At 35.5% G+C, this 18,798-nt stretch overlaps 1 protein-coding gene across 2 annotated transcripts in view; it reads left to right on the forward strand.

The window, feature by feature from the left end:
* Positions 1-18,798, forward strand: part of SYTL3 (synaptotagmin like 3) — a 105,820-nt gene that overhangs the window by 67,430 nt on the left and 19,592 nt on the right. The window contains exons 8-9 of one of the 2 annotated variants that reach the window (XM_007484833.3): positions 3,852-3,976; positions 14,224-14,358. In XM_007484833.3, the coding sequence (XP_007484895.1) occupies positions 3,852-3,976; positions 14,224-14,358 (260 nt within the window). The remainder of the gene's footprint in view (positions 1-3,851; positions 3,977-14,223; positions 14,359-18,798) is intronic. The other variant, XM_007484837.3, reaches the window with a different exon arrangement.

Genomic DNA, 18,798 nt, shown 5'->3' on the forward strand with positions numbered 1-18,798 from the left:
TCTAGATTTTTATGTCATAGACCCCTTTGGCAGTCTGTTAAAGCCTATGGACCCCAATGCAGAATAGATGACTTCCAAAAGACCTTCTAGCTTTGATCAAAGATCCCTATATGTTCATTGTACACACAAACACACACACACACTCATATATAAACCTAGCACTTGACACACTACTCCCTACATCTCTGTACTTCCTTCCTCCTCTGGATAATGAGGTAATAATATTTAAATTACCTACCTTAAAGAAACTGTGCCATTAATTTTGGATATGAGTTACTTGTGGAGGAAATGCATTCATCCATTTGGACAGTAGCAAATTTGTCATTATTCAACTTTTCTATATTTTCTAATCAATTTCTTTTCTTCTTTGACACTAATAGTTTTCCAGTAGTGTTAGAGGGAACAGAAGAAAGTTTTGTTTTGGTGAAGTTGGAAGTGTATATATTTGATGAAAAGATAAAGAAGGAAATAAAGGGGAATGGTGGGACTCAGGATACTCCAGTGGAATTTGGTACATCCATCAGAGGGCAGTGTCCTCTCACTTTAGGGAGGTGTGACCCATTTTGGTAAAGCCCCATCATCACTGAGGCTTTTTCAGAGCAACTTGGCATCATCATCTATATATTTCTGAAATCTTCCCAGTTCTGAGCACTATTGACTCATTGAAAGGAAAATAGTAAAGCATTTCATGGAGAAATGAATTAGCTAGGTTCTTTTTAATAGTAGTAAATCTCTGAAATTTCCACATGATTAACCTCCTTGGAAAAGGAGAAGAGGAATATGATGGAAATTCTTTTTTTGCTTCAGAAACAGTCTGCTCTCCTCTATTCTAATTCTCATTCCTACCTATTGATAGATCATGGGCTTACCATGAACATGTGTCAAATTTGTTGTAGCATCAGAACACTCTAATGATATAAGATGCAGAGTAGTGGAGGTAATTTCTTCAACTGGGACTTCTCTGTACTTAATCACAGGTCCAGCCCCTCTCAGTTATTTTCTTCTCTCTCCCTCCATTATCTAGGGACACTTTTTCCTTCAATGAAATCAATGTTAAAAACTAGAAGATTAGGGGTTGAACTAAACAACTGGATATTGGAGACAACACTGAGAAATGAAAATTCTTCAAGTCCTTCCCATCTCAAGTAGAAAATCACTTTAAGACAAAGCAAATTTTTAACTGGTATTTTGGAAAGGGGTGATGCCAGAGCTGAGAAACACTAGCACATTACTAAGGTATAAGAGAAATATTGGAATGGCTAACTGAGGGAAGTGGCACAATTCTTTTTCCTTGATAAGATAGTCTGTTATCTGTTGGCCCTATTGGAATTAGTACTAGGCAGAGTAGGTATTCATTAAATATTGGATGAATTGGTATTTAGTCAAATGTTGCACGAATTATGAAGGTAGGCAGGCCAGGCTCCATGCTCATTTAAGCTTGCTTTTGAGATCCTATTTTCCTAACAGTAAAATAAAACCAGCTGATATTTATATTGTGCTTGAAGATTTATGGAGCGTTTAACACATATGATCTCATTTGATTGAGGCTGGATCCATAGATGTTTGTTTGTTTTAGTTTTGGGGTGGGAGGATAAGGTGGGTGGGGATCTGTGATTCTGTTGTAGACCAATAATGTATCAGGAACTGATATTCTTACAGGAGAGCCTAAGACCTGGAGAGGATAAATTACTTATCCATGATCATACACATAATGTTGTCAGAGGCAGGAGTTAAACCAAGATTCTTGATTCCAGGAAAGCTCCATTCACCTTGCCATGTTGCCTCTCTTAAAAAGGGTATAACCTTTTAGAGATGAAGAAACAGAGGCTTAGAGAGACTGGCCAAATATCTTGCTTATAGTCACATAGCTTCTATATTTCAGAGGTGGGTGAATCAGGGACAACATGGAAACAAAGATATAGCTTTATCTGAGGATGGAAAACTTTCTTTTTTTTCTATTAAACTCTATTCACTTTCTTCTTTTTTGTTTTAGGCAGTTACTAAATAGCAGATCATAGACTATAACTCAAAATTTGTCATGAGGATGCCCTAAATACCATTTAGTACTTCTCTGTTAAAGAATCATTGTAATGTTATTTATTTATAATACATTTGCAAAGAACTCCTTGAAAAGACTGAATTTGTTAGACTGCCAATTTTTAAACTGAACAAGCACAGAAGGATAGTATTTGACCAGAAATATTTCTCTACAACTTTGGCACTAATAGTCATTTTCCAACTCCAGAGTAATTTGAGGCAGATTCACATTATTTTCATGAATTCTATTCCTTCCTCATCTTTGCAAAGTGAAACATAATCTATTCTCAATATTTGATAGTTTGTCACTTGTCCATAATCACTTGCCTATTTAAAATAAATGTTCTCCCTCCCCACCTACACACACAGTTCTTCTGTCCTGGTTCCTTTACTATGATTAAGCTCTTCCAGTGATCTCATTAGTTTTCTTGGGTTCAATTATCTCTTTACAGATAACTCCCAAATCTATACACCTAGCCCTTATCCCATTCTTGAATTCTAATCATCCACTGCCAAATACCTTATGGATATCACCATCTGGATGTTCCATTGGCATTTCAAATTTAACATGTTCAAAATGCAATTAATTTTCTTCCCCTCAAAACCATTCCCTCCTCCAAACTTCTAGTTTGCAATCTTAGAGTCATCTTCAACTCTTCTCTGCCCTTCACCTTCTCCTAAAAAACATTTCCAGTCATGTGACAAGTCCTGTGGATTCTACCTCCATGGCATTTCTCATTTCATTAACCTTCTCTCCACTTACACACTGCCACTTTTCCAGTTCAAGTCCCCATCATCTCTTTCCTGGACTATTGCCCTGGTCTCCCAAATGATCTCCCTATTTCTAGTCTCTCTCCTTTCAAACCAATCCTTGACATAGCTGCCAAAGTAATATTCTTAAAACACGGATAAGCAGTATTGTACAACAGATAAGAGATAAGTTTTCAGAATCAGAAAGACCTGAATTTAAGTATTGCCTTTGATTCTAATTCTAGGTAAACCATTTGAGTGCTCCTCGTGAGGAATTCCCAACACTGATCACTGTTTCAGTTACAAAATAAAAGCTCCAGATGTAATCATGTCACTCCCCTCCTCAAAAATGATCCTTGTTTCTCTACTATTTATAAGATAAAATACAAACTGCCTTATTTAAGCCTTTCACTTAACTCTCTAGATTTATTTCATATTTCTTTCCACACACTCTGTATTCCAACCAAACTAGTCTACTAATTATTCCATTATCTCTACATTACATAACCTGCCTCTTTATCTTTGCCAATATTGTCCTCCATGCCTATAGTGCCCCACCTCTGTCTCATCCACAATCCTTACCTTCCTTCAAGGCTCAGATAATGTCACCTCCTAACCAAAAATTTTCCAGACTGCCCATTTGTTTATTTTCTCCCTCCCTCCTTCCAACTCTTTCTGTCTCTCTTCTGTTTCTCTCTCTGTGTGTCTCTGTCTCTCTCTTTCTCCAAACTATCTTTCATTGACTTCTTTGAGTTCCTCACCTTCCTCCCCACCCAGTAGTGTCATCTTTTCCAGGGCAGGAGGGGCTGTTTGGTTTTTCTTGGTATGGTCAATACTTATCACATGCTTACACATAATAATTGCTTAAGAAATATTTGTTGAATTAAATTTCACAAGGTTCACAAGCTTTATAGCCTTGATTGAAGAGCATTACAGAATTTGGAGCATCTTTCTACTTCCTCTACTTCTGCCCAAGCCTATCTTATTCTTTACTGGGTTGGGTTGCAAGAAAACCTAGAAAACGGGTACCTAGATTGTCCTTTCCTTGCATTTTTTTTTTATAGAAATCTCCAAGTCCCAGAATGACATGACTTCTGACAAACATCTTCTAACCACCACTTACAGGGAGGGCATGGAACAGAAGGAGAGGAGGAGTCTATCTGATCCTGCCATCAACTTGACAACCAGGGTACAAACAAACAACCCAACTCAAGCTGGGGTTCCATGGGCTGCCCCGAGAACTGAGTTTTCTTGGTGATTGGTGTAGACACAATGGTTCTTAAATTGGTTTATATCACTTGGGTCCCTTTGCTAATCTGGTGAAGCTTAATTACCTACATTCATAATTAGAAGAAATATAAAATTTCAATTAGAGGTCAGAAATATATAAAGATATGATTCTCACATGCAAGTCCATAGATTCCTTGGAATCTATCTATGGATTCCAGTTTAAGAATCCCCCAGGAAGACTGGCAACTGAGCATACTCCATTAGTTGGCTCTGATAGGTCAATTCCATCTCACTACATTGGAATAGGATGAAATAAGAATTGTTTCCTTCAATAACCTTCCATCTCATTTTGGCTTTGAATTTAACTTTCTTATGGCAAAACTAAGCGAACTGAAAAAATAATAAGAAGCTCCTATTTTAGCAATACCAAGAAATGAAAGTTCAGAATTCAGAATGGGCTTAGAAGTTGGGTATGGAAAAGGGAAAGAATGCAATCGAATGTTGAAACTATGTGTTCTCTGGGTTGCCATTTGGGAATATCTGTGACTTGAGTTACAATTCTGCCTCAAATATTTACTAGCTTTGTGATCCTGGGCAAGTGACTTAACCTTGATGAGCCTTAGACTACTCATCAGCAAACTGGGGATGACTACCAACCTCACAGAGTTGTATTGAGGATCAAATGAGATGAGACAAGATGCCAAAGTGCTATAAAAATGTGAATAGACATCCTCATCCTCATCATTATTAAAGTGATTTCATGTTTAGAAAGTCTTCTATAAAAATGTAAAACATTTCACAGAATGCCAGAGTCAAAAGGGAAATTCAAAATTGTAATTCCATTCCATCTCTAAATGAATAAAATCCTCCTCTGCAGTGAAGCAGAGATGTGGCCATGGAGTCTTTGTATGAAGACCTCTAACGATGGGAACCCTCCATCTCTCCAAGTGCCTCATTCTTCTTTGGTTTAGCCCTAATTGTTAGAAGTTGTTCCTTCGTCAAACCTAAATCTTTCCATTTATAATCACTGTTCCTCATTCTGCCCTCTGGTGCCAAGTGGAACAACTACAGCCCTTTAGGTACTTAAAACCTACCAGGATCCTTTTCCAGTCCCAGCCCACGTCTTCTCTTCAGATTAAATATCCGAGTTTCCTTCAGTTCAAATAAGGGTTGATTTGCCTTCATCTCTGACTAAAGGAGTAAAATGAATTCAAGAGAACACTGGTAAAGCAGCTTGGTTCTCATGCTACCCAGCTGAAGAGACAAACTCTTCTGGCAACCAAACCAAAAGAAATATTTTACCCAATTCAGCTTTTAGAGAAAGCAAAAAATTCAATCCTCTCCCATGGTTTTACTTCTCAAAATTTGCCAAGAAGAAGAAAAAACAAGACAACTCAACCTCAACTTTTTAATGGGCCACTTGTATTTATATACCAGGGATAGATTTCCTTCATTACTTGTTTCCCTTCAGTGGAGAAGTCAAACCTTGCAAATGGATTTCATGTTGATACTTTAGATATGACATACAAATGAGAAGATTTGCATATCTGTGGTATGCTAGTGTCTTATTTGACTAACCCAAAGTGAAAATAACTCCCTTTTGCTTTCCTTTGAGCCAAAGGAGACCAGATAGAGAAGGACAATTTTGAATAATGAAGTAAAGCTTATTCTTTGTAGTCTGAGCCCCTGTCAACCTAGAAAGTGAACTGTTACTTTTTTTTAAGGAAACTTAATGTGGTTGCTTCAATAAATGGATAATAAGATAATAATAAAACCAATATTTAGATAGTACTTTCAGCACTCTCAAGGCTTAAGTCTCATAACAACTGAAGGATGTAGGTATTATATTATGTGTTATTTTCATTCTCATTTTGTAGGTGAGGAAACTGAGGTGAAGGGAAGTTAAGGGACTTGCCTAGGATCATGAAGACAGAAAGTGTCAAGGGTGGAATTCAAATCTTGACCTTCCTAATACCTAGTCCAGTACTCTGTCCACACTATGTGGGACCACCTCTCTTATACACAAATGGGTTCTCCCATATCAGAAGAGGAAAAGGATCTGGGTGATCAAATTTAAACTCAAATCCTAAATAGACAAATCATAGCACTTGTATTTATAAACATTTGTTATAATAATAAAGTCCAACTAGTCATTATGAGTGAGAGAGGCAATGGTTAAATACTGGGTGCTAGTCAGAGCGATATAGGGTGATGATGTGGTATGCCTTTAGATAGTAGTGAAGGCATAGCAGGAAGCCTGAAACACTGGCCAATTGGGTTAGCAGTTCACCTTTGATTGGATTGCAAATTTTTATTTAATTAATCAATTTAGAATATTTTTTCATGGTTACATGATTCATGTTCTTTCCCTACCCTCTTCCCTACCCCCAAACCCTGTAGCTGATGCACAATTCTACTGGGTTTTACATGTATTGTTGATCAAGACCTATTTCCATATTATTGATAAATTCACTGTTGATTGGGTTAGCACCCCATCCAATAACAGAACTGCTTCTATGAGTCTATAAGTAATAAATGAGAGACTATATGGTGGCAGACTAGACCTACTAAAAATGATCACAACAGCTTGACAAAGAGGCAGCAGTATGATGAGTGATCCTTTGCATTCTGATATGTCATATAAAGATATATGAGAACAAATCTGAAAAATCAGTACCCTACTTGCTAGAAATATTTTGGTGCCGTTGGTGCTTATCACTAAGGCAGAAAAACCTTGAGTAAATGTAAAATGAACTGAAGACCTGAATGCTTTTATCTTATACCAGTATTGACATGATGATAAAATTGGAAACATCAATTAAAGACAAGCATTTCATATTCATTTTTGTCCATGATAACCCAGGCTTGGCATTATGTAATAATACATTTTAGATCAATGCAGGACAATCATAAGAAATAAACTCATTTTTATAATAATATTTTGTTTTTCCCTAATTGCATATAAAAAAGTTTTTTAGCATTCATTCAAAAAATTTTTGAATTCCAAATTCTCTCCTTCACTCTCTCCCTCATACTCCCCTCTCCTCCCTGAGACAGTAAACAATCTGAAACAGATTTTACATGAACAGTCATGTAAAACATTTTTTGTGGAAGAGATCTCAAACAAAAAAAAAGGCAAAAAAAGTGAAATATTGTATGTTTTCGTCTGCATTCAGAATCTATTCAGTTCTTTCCATGAAGGCAGATGATATTTTTCATCATGAATCTCTTGGACTGTCTTAGATCACTGCATTGCTGTGAATAAATAGATCATTCACAGTTATAACTTCATTCTTAAACTCAGACTGGATTAAAAAAGAGTGGAAACTGAGGAACTACTTAAATCTGAAGAGGAAAAAGCTGAAGAGCATTTGAAGGCCTTTGACATCTACATTTAATTTCCAAAGAATAGACCAGAATGCTACCTAATAATGAAATGGATGGTAAAAAGAGTATCTGAGCCTTGAATGGTTTTGAAGGGGATATTAGCACTGGAAGAATTTCATTTCAAAAAACTCTTTTTGTCTTTGATGACATGAAAACAATTTATAGTCCAAAATAGAATAATTTTCTAAAAAACTAGCAGATAGGCAGAAAACAAGCATTTATTAAATACTAACTATGTACCAGGCACTCTGGTAAGCCTTGAGGATATGAACACAAGCAAAGAGGAAAAAAATGGTCCCTGCCCTCAGGGAGTTTATATTCTAATGGGAAAAGACAGTACATAAAAAGGAACTGATATAGAGTAGCCCAAAAGATGCCTGTTCTGGGGCCATGGGGGCAAAGTCTACAGAGTCAGAAGCAGAGCCTAAAATGAGAATGAAGCATTACATGGGAAAGGGAGCTTGGCAGAAGTTGAGAAAATCCTGGCTATGGAGGGAAGTCTGAGGGCTCAAGAGCAATCACATTTCCCCATAATAATTTGACATCAAATAATGTCATAAAGTTATATAAAATACATTTATGACTTGTACACGGCAGTATATATTGCAGTTCTTGTCCCATTAAGTGCCAAAGGGGGTGGGGGTGGAGGGGAGGCACAATCTAACTATATTCCTTCGGAGAAATATCTAATATCACTTTGGTAGACATAATGTAACAAAACTATTGAAGAGACTATGGAAAGATACTGAAAGATGACATCAATATCTAGCCAATATAAATAATATTATAAACTGAGGAGCAAAAATGGCACCCCCACCCAGGAACATGAAAAGGAATAAATGGTCTGTTAAAAGAGTAATAAGCCTCCTAAAAGCACCATAACTTTTATTCCACTTTTGTTGATTATTGCAGTTTTTGACTCAGTTCCATGTCTCTAGGACTCTGTATTTACTGTGTTACACTATCTCTCTCAAATACAAATAGATTCTTTTAGCTCAAAAGAGGGAAAAGTTCTATGTGGCAGAATTTAATTCAAAACCCTAAATGTAAAAAAAAAACCATAATATGCATGCTTTAAAAATGTGTTATACTGCCATAATACTAATTCTCTCAAAGCAAAACCAGTCATTATGGATAGGAAGGGCAATACCTATCTATGTGGATGTATAGCAGGGACTCTCTATTACACGTATATAAAATAGATTCAAGAATGAAAAGAATGTGAGAGCATTTAATATCCACATGGAGAATTATTCTCTATTTAAAACATGTCACCATGTTTGTTTATTCATTTATTTATTTTAAACCATTAATTTGTGTCCTAGAATCAATTTTAAGATAGAAGAAAGACAATTGGAGTTAAGAGACTTGTCTAGGGTCATAGTGCAAGGAAGTGTCTGAGGCTAGATTTGAACTGAGATCCTCCTAATGCCAAGGCTGATACTCTATCTACTGTTCTACCTAGCTGCCCTTATGTTTATTTTTGTGACGAAAAACTCAGAAAAAATTAATTAAAAAAACAGCATCTTCCAAGGAAATAGTATAACCATACTTTCATTCTACATAGCCTGAGCCTTTATGAGCAGTTTTGAAAAGTTTGAGTTTGACTTTCAAAGAAAAGAAGGAATTATATAAAAATATCACATCAATCACATGATATACACGAATGACATCAAGATTATGACTTCCTGGAATGCAGATTAAGCAACTTCTTCATTTCATGGAAACTTTATTTAACAATATCAATATGCCATTTGGGCTTCACAAGTATAAAATTCTTAATTTTTATCTAGGAAGCATAGACTCTGAACTTAAATACAGAGTATGACAGCAATAGATACAAATACCTTGGTCTTCCTTAGGCAAGACATATCAAACAGAAGGTTATCAAGGGGAAAGGTGAAGTTGTTTTATGTTAAGAGGTTGACTGGCATCTTAAAGCTTAAAGTAAAGAACACATTAAGAGAAATTAGCATCTATGCAAATACCATTTTAAATATTTTTGACATAGCAAAATAGTCAACAATGGATCTAAAATGTCTGAACAAAAAACTACATAATATTAGTAAAATTACCCAACAGAAATAGAAAGATTGAATACTTTTCTTTCCAAAACAAAATGAGGATTAATAGACACTTTCAGAGTACATGGAAAACATGTTAAAAATTTCTGGAAATATTTTTGGAACAAGCAGATTTTACTCCACAGAGCAATAGTAAATTTTGACAAAAAGTATATGCCACTTGGACCTAGTGAATGGAACTAAGTGATTTCTCTCTCAGTGGCTAAGATACAAAAATAGAATCAAAATGTGTTCCATGAATTACATCCACATGAACTTAGACTGTTAACAATATGTCAGCAATTAAGTGATGAACAAATACCTGATTCATGAAGATTTGTTTATTAAAATGAAGGGTATTTGATAATGGTTGACGATCAGGTCATTGCCACTAGAAATTACCAAAATATTATCTTATAGAATCCAGACTAGTATATTATTGCAGAATAATAGCATGATAGTGACTTTTTCCAGGTCCATTTCTATCTGAAATTCATCAAACAAAAAAGTAAGAATTCTTCCATTAATTATAGTAATTTTTTCCAACATACTAATACTCACAATTTCCTAGCTATATATAATACAACTTTTAAAATATTGAGACTGGAGGCAAAGTTAAAATGGTTGAATAAGGAGAAGAAACTCACTCACCAAATCTCATAAATATCTAGAAAAGTAACCAGATCAAATTCTGATCAGTAAATCCAAGAAAAAGTAACAATGCATCATTTTTCCAACTCGGGGAAACTTAGGAAGTTGAATAGAGAGATCTGAGGACACTGGACACAGGGTGACCAGGATTATGTTGGTTCAGAGGATTCTAGCACTGAATAAGTGAGAGGCAGCTGAGACTGGACACTACAGTAGGAAACAGATGCAGGAGGAGATCCCAGAGGATCTCTAAACAAGCACAGGATTTAGGAATGAAGAACTCTGCCACTCATTACCCAGTTCTGGATCACAGAACTACAGCAAAGAGAAGGATCCAAAAAGAACAGTCTTTCCTGGGGCTCTATCTTCATATGAAAAAATTCCAGAAAATATAGAGACCTAGGGGAAGAAGGCAAAGTCACAGAATAAATATTGTTATCCTCATCATTCTATCTGCAATTGGAGTTATCTCAAAGATAGTTTCAGTGATCCTACAGAAGACAAACTTTCATCCTAATACTTTCATTCAATTATAAAAAGAAGCTACTTGATCCATCTGTGCAAAAGTCCACAGGACATTACATTTTAAAAAATAATAGCAAGATAAATATTTGTTTTTCCATCAGTTTTACCTGAACTCCACTGAAAAAAAAGATAAGAATGAAATGAATAATAATCAGTTTCAACTCATATTTTCATGTCACTTCATGATTTTCATATTTATAGCATCTTTTGTGGATGGTCCAATTCTCAGCATCTTAAAGTTTATTTTTTTTCGCATTATTATCCTAATGTCCTTTAGCATGTTACTGAAATTGAAGTATAGTATTTGTTAACATCCATTAGCTTACTTCTCAGCTATTTGAAAAAGGCATTTTGCATAGTATAAATCACTATATAAATGAATTATCATAATTATTTATTGTTATGAGAGTGCTAACTGACTGAAATAGGAACATTGCTAAAGATATGTGACATGCTAAAGGGTCTCTATTGCTCCTTGCCCTAGAAAAGAGTATAATGGAATAACACAGTGATCCTATGTAAAGATAATTTTAGGGCTGTGACTTAAAATCTATATTTAATTGGTCACCAAGGGAAATCTCAAATAAAATACCCAAGTCAGTCTGGAAATTTATGGTAATTTAATTAATATAGAGGGAAGGAATTTAAGGAGAAGGAGGGAAGAGGATGTAGGATTTCTCCTGCCTAACCTGTGCCAGGGAGAGTTTAAAATCCCTTCCTCTAGTCTCTGAAAAAGATTAGAAGCTTCTAAGAGGATAAAGTTGGAAAGTAAAGGAGGAAAACCCAGCCAGAAATTCACCACTGAACCGGACAATAGCTTGTAGCCACGCTAAGATGCCGAAAGACCCAGCAGGCTGCCACCAGCCAACTCTCCCCCACCAGAAAGGTCCCGGAGAGAGGAAGTGAGCCAAATATATAGATCTTTCACCCTTGTGTTCCCTCCTCTAAATGCCCATTCTTTAGTTCTCATCTTTTTTTGATTAGATTATATATTTAGAGTTACTTAACACTTCTTTGTTAAGTTTACCTTTTGTTACTTACTTGACCTTTTTGTGATTAATTTAACCTTTATAGTTACTTAACACCTTTTTGTATTAAGATCTAAAAATAGACTTATTTTAAAGTTCTAGCTTCACTGTAAACTAAGAACTAAGTACCTTCATTGTTCAATCAGGAGATTACAACTTTATCTAAGTAGGGTGGAGTAATTTAAAGTTCCCAAGACATTCCTGATTTTGTTAAACTAAGTATCTTCATTGTTACAATCAGGAAATAGCTAAATCCAATCTTCACACCTATTGGTGCTGAGCAGTTGTAAACATTCATTAATTAAACAGTAGAGGCTGTTCTGCTTTACCCCTTGCCCAGGCCACTTTGTTATTTAGACAATGTCTACACCTTACCTGTTTTGCAAGTATCCTCAGCTATAAAATGGGGAGATAGCAATGGCGAAGAATGGATGATCAAAACAATTATAAAGCAGATTACATATAAACACAGAATGGTTTATAAATGCTAAATAATTATTATTTGGGCTAAAATGTAACTAACATACCTTTAAATAGGACACTTGTCAAGCTTCAATTATACCATGATGTTCCTCAATTAGAAAGGTCTTAATATTATACTGACACTATATTATAATGGCAGAGTTACTTTAATTGAAGAATCTTGAAACATCTCACCAAAATTAATTATAAGTCTCAGTATCTTTGTGAGGTAGATGGCACCAGTGTCTACTTTCCAGTTGGGTAAACAAAAACACAGAAATTTTGAGTCATCTTCCAAAAGTTACTCTGTGAATCAGTAATGATAACTAAGAACATAGACCAATATTCATCACTTTAATTCACTTTCTCAATCACTGGAGGCCAGAGATATATTCTAAGATAGGAATACAAGAGATCCACCATATTTGTTAGATTAGATTTCCCCAGGGGATTCATCCTTATATTTTGATTTGAAATTTAATCTTCATTTCAAATAGGTAGTAGGGAGTATGCCCAGTTAATATGGTGCTTGAGATTGCTCAAGGGCATCTAGTAGAATATTAAAAATACATACATACATACATATATATATATATATATATATATATATATATATAATTGGAATCTTCCAAGTTCTTGAGTCAACATAACTCAACATGACTCGAGATTTTTTCTATTCACTTGCTGTCCATAGCTCAAAAGCAGAGCTGCAAATGGAAATGGGAATGGGAAAGGGACTGAAGATGAGCTTCTTAGCTATTGTGGTCTATGGAAGTTGAGACCCTGGGGGAAACAAATTATACAAAATCACATGCTTTGTAAGTGGCAGAGCCAGAGTTTAAATTCTGGTCCCTTAGCATAAGACCATTGTTCTTTCTACTAGACCATCTTGCCAAACAATAATTTTGTTAGGCTTGTGAGTAGGGTTGTACTGGTAGTTTGTGACCTATCATTGATTTACTGAACTTTGACTGCAGTCTAAGTGTTTAATTTCTTTTTCTGAGACATTGTTTAGTTTTTACTTCACTGGGAAATGCTAAGATAGTGGCTAAAAGAGGGAGAGGGTCATTATTGGCTATTATTCTTCCTCTTCTTGTTTCAGGACTTCTAAAACTAAAATACGGAAAAGTCTTGAATCCATGTGTTGATTGCTTCTAGGGAATAGAGATTTTTATTAAAAACCAAACCATATATTTATCAATATTCTACTATAGGTAATGTTTACACTGATAATAGTCTGTTCTCACATCTTATCCTTCTTGACCTCTTTGCCATATGATAATGATAATAACAATAATAATAGTATTAACATTTCAAAGAGCTTTACATTTTCATTGATTTTGAAACTATACTTGATAGTGCTGACTGACCTGTCTTATATGTGCTCTCTTCTCTGAGTTTTTGTGACAGGGCTCCTTTTCTGTTCTCTTACCTATCTGGCTGCTCTTTCAGTCTCCTTTGTGCTCTTGTCATCCATGTCACACCCCCTGTTCTCTAATGCTCTATCTTAGACTCTCTTCTTTTTATGTACTCTCTTGGTGACCTGATCAGCTCCAATGGAGTTAATGATCTTTTCTCTGCATATATATATATACACATATCTGAATCTTTCCCCTGTGAACTCCAGTATTGCATCTCTAACTACCTAATGGAAATTCTAGAAGTGGGATTTGAATCTAGGTCTTCCTGACCTGCAACTTTAGTACTCTATCTACTGCCTGTTCTAAGAGATGAAATTTTCAATGAATCAAGAATTCATCAAATTCTTTGTTTTTAATGTGATTTATCAGGTGCTTAGGAAGTTAAAGTCCTGTGTAGTTGAGTATATTTAATCTCTATGGTAATATTACAAACTCAACATTCATTTCCTCTATCTAGATGGGTGATTTATAGATACTTGCAATAATTCCACTTCTGCTCCTTCCTCCCCCATTTGCTACTTTCCAAGATATTCATTATTAGCATATTGATGAATGGGTTATACATAGATTATGTCAGCTTGTGCATGTTTTCCTGTGTTCACCAGCCATTCAAACAAAAGCAAACAGGTAAGCAAACCTTATGATCAGTTACTTTTTTTTCTTTTTCAGACTGCCAATTTATCAGATCATCTTAAACTCAGCAACCAAGAAGATGATGAAAGCTTTATTAATCCCATCTTGCAGCAAGAAAATATTTCACCTACTTTTACTCATAGCTCTGTGTTCTCTGCTGGCACCAAACGTGTAAGTTTTGATCTAATATGGTTGGCACATTTTACATGAATATCATAACAATGCAAACTGTATATGAAGGATATAATTGTGATATGGACATATGTATAGACTGGCACATGTAAACCTTAAAATTTCTTAGACTTATGAATGTTGGAAATTTCCCCATTGGGAACTTTCATACTTGAAAAATTTTCCTACTGATAGTAAGAACTCTATTGGAATATGAAACTCCTTGGCATGGGAGGATCCTTCTCCTCCCTACTTAAGACTACTTTAGGACAGAAACCTTTTGCTAAACAATGGAAAGGGCTTTGACCTATGCTTAAGCATAGAACAGGAAGTTTTTTGAGTCATGATTGATTTTAGAATTGATACAATAGAGATACTTGGAATGACAGAACCAGGTCTTGGAAACTACAATCTCCACCCTACTCAGAGTAACAGGATTTAGGAAGGGCTGCAGCAAAGATCAAGATTTAATTATTTGAGAATATGACCTTCAACAGACATGTGCAAAGGAAACAGACCTCTGGGCGGTCCTGGGTTAAGCTAGAGCCACCATTGGCACAGGGGAGACATCGACAGTGATTGGTAGATGTGAGAACTGAGGGGAGGGAACTTAGTTTTTTTGCTTAAAGATAGTGGGGTCTGAGGACTGAGGGTGGATGCTCTGAAGAAGGTCTGAGAGGAGAGAGGTCCTGGAGGGAGAGCTCCTGGAGAGGTCTTGAAGGAGGCTGTGGAAGGAGAACTCAGGAGGAGACAGGAGGAGGATTATCTGGAAACATTTCTTGAAAGGAGGCACTCTTGAAGGTGGAGCCTGAGGTTGGCATGAGAAGCCTTACTGAGAGAGATCTTGGGTGAGTGATGAAACCAACTGACTGATTTATCTCTTAGGACTGAGGTCTAGGCCTAATTGGCTTGAGGCCCTTCATTCTTATTCCTTTCTTACTTTCTCTCTTTTTCTATTGATTAATCAGTGTATTATAAATTAAATTTCTCTATAAAACCCAGTTGGCTTGGGCATATTCATAAATTAGGAATATATTCGCTGGTGACCATCTTATATTTATATAAAACCAAGACACAGTAGAAAACATATTTCAGCGGTCATAATTGTTATATATTTCCCTTGCTGCCAAACATTTTAATTATCACAGTTTATGGCTCCCACTCTCTTATCTACAACTATTTAACGCTCAAAACTATTTTAAATCTAACACACATCATAAATGAAACCTAGAAGTGAGCACTTTCTCTCAATGGGGAACTAATAAACAACTTTCTGCTTCCCCACGGCCACATTAGTAGGAGTATGAGCTGGCAATGTGGTTCAGTGTTTGGAGCCCTGGAAAGACTTGGATTCTAGGTCTATGTTCTAGGTTTCTAGGCTCTAACATTTACTAATCATGTAACTTTAAGCAAATGACAAAGTCTCAGTCTTAGTTTCCTTATCTCTAAAGAAGGAAATTGTAATGATAAAAACATATACCTAACACCAATATTTTAATGAGTTTGCATTGTGTGATGTCAGGACAAGAAGGTGGCAAAACCGTAATAAAGTATTAACCATTCCTATGCTTCTGGATCCTAAGGATTTTGCCACCTGCCCAAGTAATTCTTATCACTATCTTCAACTCCCATCCTCTATTTGCAGCTCATCTTTTACATATTATTTTCCTCTATTCAGAGGTAAACTCCTTGAAGGTAGGGATTATCTTTTTTGCTTTTTTTATATCCTCAGTACTTCAAGGCATAGAATGGGTGACATACAGTAAGCACTTAATAAATGCTCATTACCTACTTAGCTGGAATGGGATCCCTATTCATATACAGTTGGACTAGATGATGTTTGAGGTCTTTTTCAACTTTGATGTTCTGTGAATCTGTGAAATTTTGTCTGAAAATAAGATGGGGAGACATGCTTAACTATCTGCAAATAGTGGGAAAATCTACGAATGTGGAAGAGGGAATAGACATTCTGGGTGCTCCAGAGAAATCTAAAGAGAGTCTCTATATAAATAGCCTTGAGAAAGCAAACAATTTAACATAGATATGTGATCATGGAAAATATTTTCATATGAGTTATTTTGGAAAAGAAAACAGACAAAAAGAAAAAGGAAAAAAATGAAAGTTTGAAAAATATATTTCAGGGCAGCTAGGTGATTCAGTGGAGAAAGAGCCAGACCTGGAGATGGGAGGTCCTGGGTTCAAATTTGGCCTCAGATACTTCCTAAATGTATGATCGTGGACAAGTCAACCCCAATTGCCTATATCTTACCACTCTTCTGCCTTAGAATAAGTAGAATATGGAAGGTAAAAATAAAAAAAAAATGTGTTTTTTTTTAAGTATGCTTCATGGTAAATGTTGGAGGGGTTGTGGCAAAAATTGGACACTAATGCATTGTTGATGGAGTTGTGAATTGATCCAACCATTCTGGAAGGCAATTTGGAACTCTGCCCAAAGGACTTTAAAATTGTGCATACCCTTTGATCCAGTAATAACATTATTGGGTCTATACCCCAAAGAGAAAATTTAAAAGGGAACAGGTCCTACTTGTACAAAAATATTTATAACAACTCTTTTTGTGGTGGTAAGGAATTGGAAATTGAGGGGATGTTCATCAATTGAGGAGTGGCTGAACAAATTGTGGTACATGTTGGTGATAGAATACTATTATGCTATAAGAAATGATAAAGCAAGATGATTTCAGAAAAAGCTGGAAAGATCTAAAAGAACTGATGCAGAACAAAATAAGGAGAACTGGGAGAATATTGTACACAATATTAGCAGTTTTAGATGATGATCAGCTGTGAAAACTTGGCTACTCTCAGCAATACAATGATCTGGGATAATACTGAAAGACATGACAAAGAATGCTATCCACCTCCAGAGAAAAAACTGTTGAAGTTGTCTTTCACAACAGTGTATTTATGAGTTTTTGGAGGGGGGTTTGGTTATGTATGAGTTTGTTCTTTCAATGACCAATATGAAAGTATGTTTCGCATGACAATAAAAAATTTAAAAATTTAAAATGAAATATAATTCAATCTGCATTCAAACTCCACCAGTTCTTTCTCTGGAGATGGACTGCATTTTCCCCCATAAATTCCCTTAAAATTATCTTGGATTATTGTATTACTGACACTAGCTAAATCATTCATAGTTGGTCATCATACAATATTTTTATTACTGTGTACAGCATTCTCCTGGTTCTACTCATTTCACTTTGCATCAGTTCCTGTAAATCTTTCCAGGTTTTTCAGAAAGTTTGTCTTGTGGGTTCTAATAGCATAATAGTGCCAAAGATTAACAAGTTTCCAATGGCTATTGTGATGTTTATAATTGTTTTGGAATATCTGGATCAGTCTGATAAGGCAGTGAGATTATGTCTTGAAAATAACTTTGCAATGTTTCTCTGACCACTAGAAAAGGTCAACATGCTCTGAAGGAGTGTTTTCTCTTTATCTTATCTGAATCTCAACCTGAGGACTTTCCAAAAGTTTGACAACTTCTCCTATGCTAGGCAGAAATTTCCCACATTGCCCAGTCTTAACCGATTCTCTCCCTTCTTTCTCGAAACACCATAACAAGAACTGTAACTTCTACTTTCTCTAGGGCTTGGGTCTGTCTAAACCAGCACAAATGTTTCCTTTGAATTTTCTCTCTTTCTGGAAAATAAATATCTTCTTTATAGAAAAATGGTTTTCTCTTTTACTAATTTAGAATGAACAAATGTGACTCTTGATTAAAAGGTTGACAATAATATTCTATTACTATCATATACCACAACTTGTTTAACTATTCCTCAATTGATGGATATCTTCTTGCTTTTCAATTCTTTGTTACCACAAAAAGAGCTACTCTAAATTTTTTGTACATAGAGGTCTTTTTCTTTTCTTTTCTTTTTTAATCTCTTTGGGATACAGACCTAGTATGTTGTATTGCTAAATCAAAGGGTATGCAATTTTATAGCCCTTTGGACAGAGTTCCAAATTGCTGGAATAGTTAGATCAGTTCTACCAACAGTGCAACAGTTCTCTACCAACAGTGCAATAGTGTCCATGTTTTTCCACACCCCCTCCAATATGTAATTTTTCTTTTTTGTCATATTAATTATTTTAATGTGCATTCCTCTAATCAATAGTAATTTAGAGCATTTTTTCAAATGAATATAGATAGCTTTGATTTCTTCTTCTAAAAACTGCTTGTTCACATCCTTTGACTATCAGTTCATATCCAACTATCAAAGAATGAATCATATTCCTTTTTTTTTTTAACTCTTATTTTCTGTTGTAGGGACAACTCTAAGAAAGAAGGGCAAGGGCTAGGCAAACTGGTTTAAGTGACTTGCCCAGGATCACATAACTGAAAAGTATCTGAGGCCAGATTTGAATCTAGGTCCTTCTGACTCCCGGCCTGGCACTCCTCCATCCACTGTACCACCTCAC

This window comes from Monodelphis domestica, chromosome 2 (assembly GCF_027887165.1).
Source record: "Monodelphis domestica isolate mMonDom1 chromosome 2, mMonDom1.pri, whole genome shotgun sequence".
NCBI lineage: Eukaryota > Metazoa > Chordata > Mammalia > Didelphimorphia > Didelphidae > Monodelphis > Monodelphis domestica.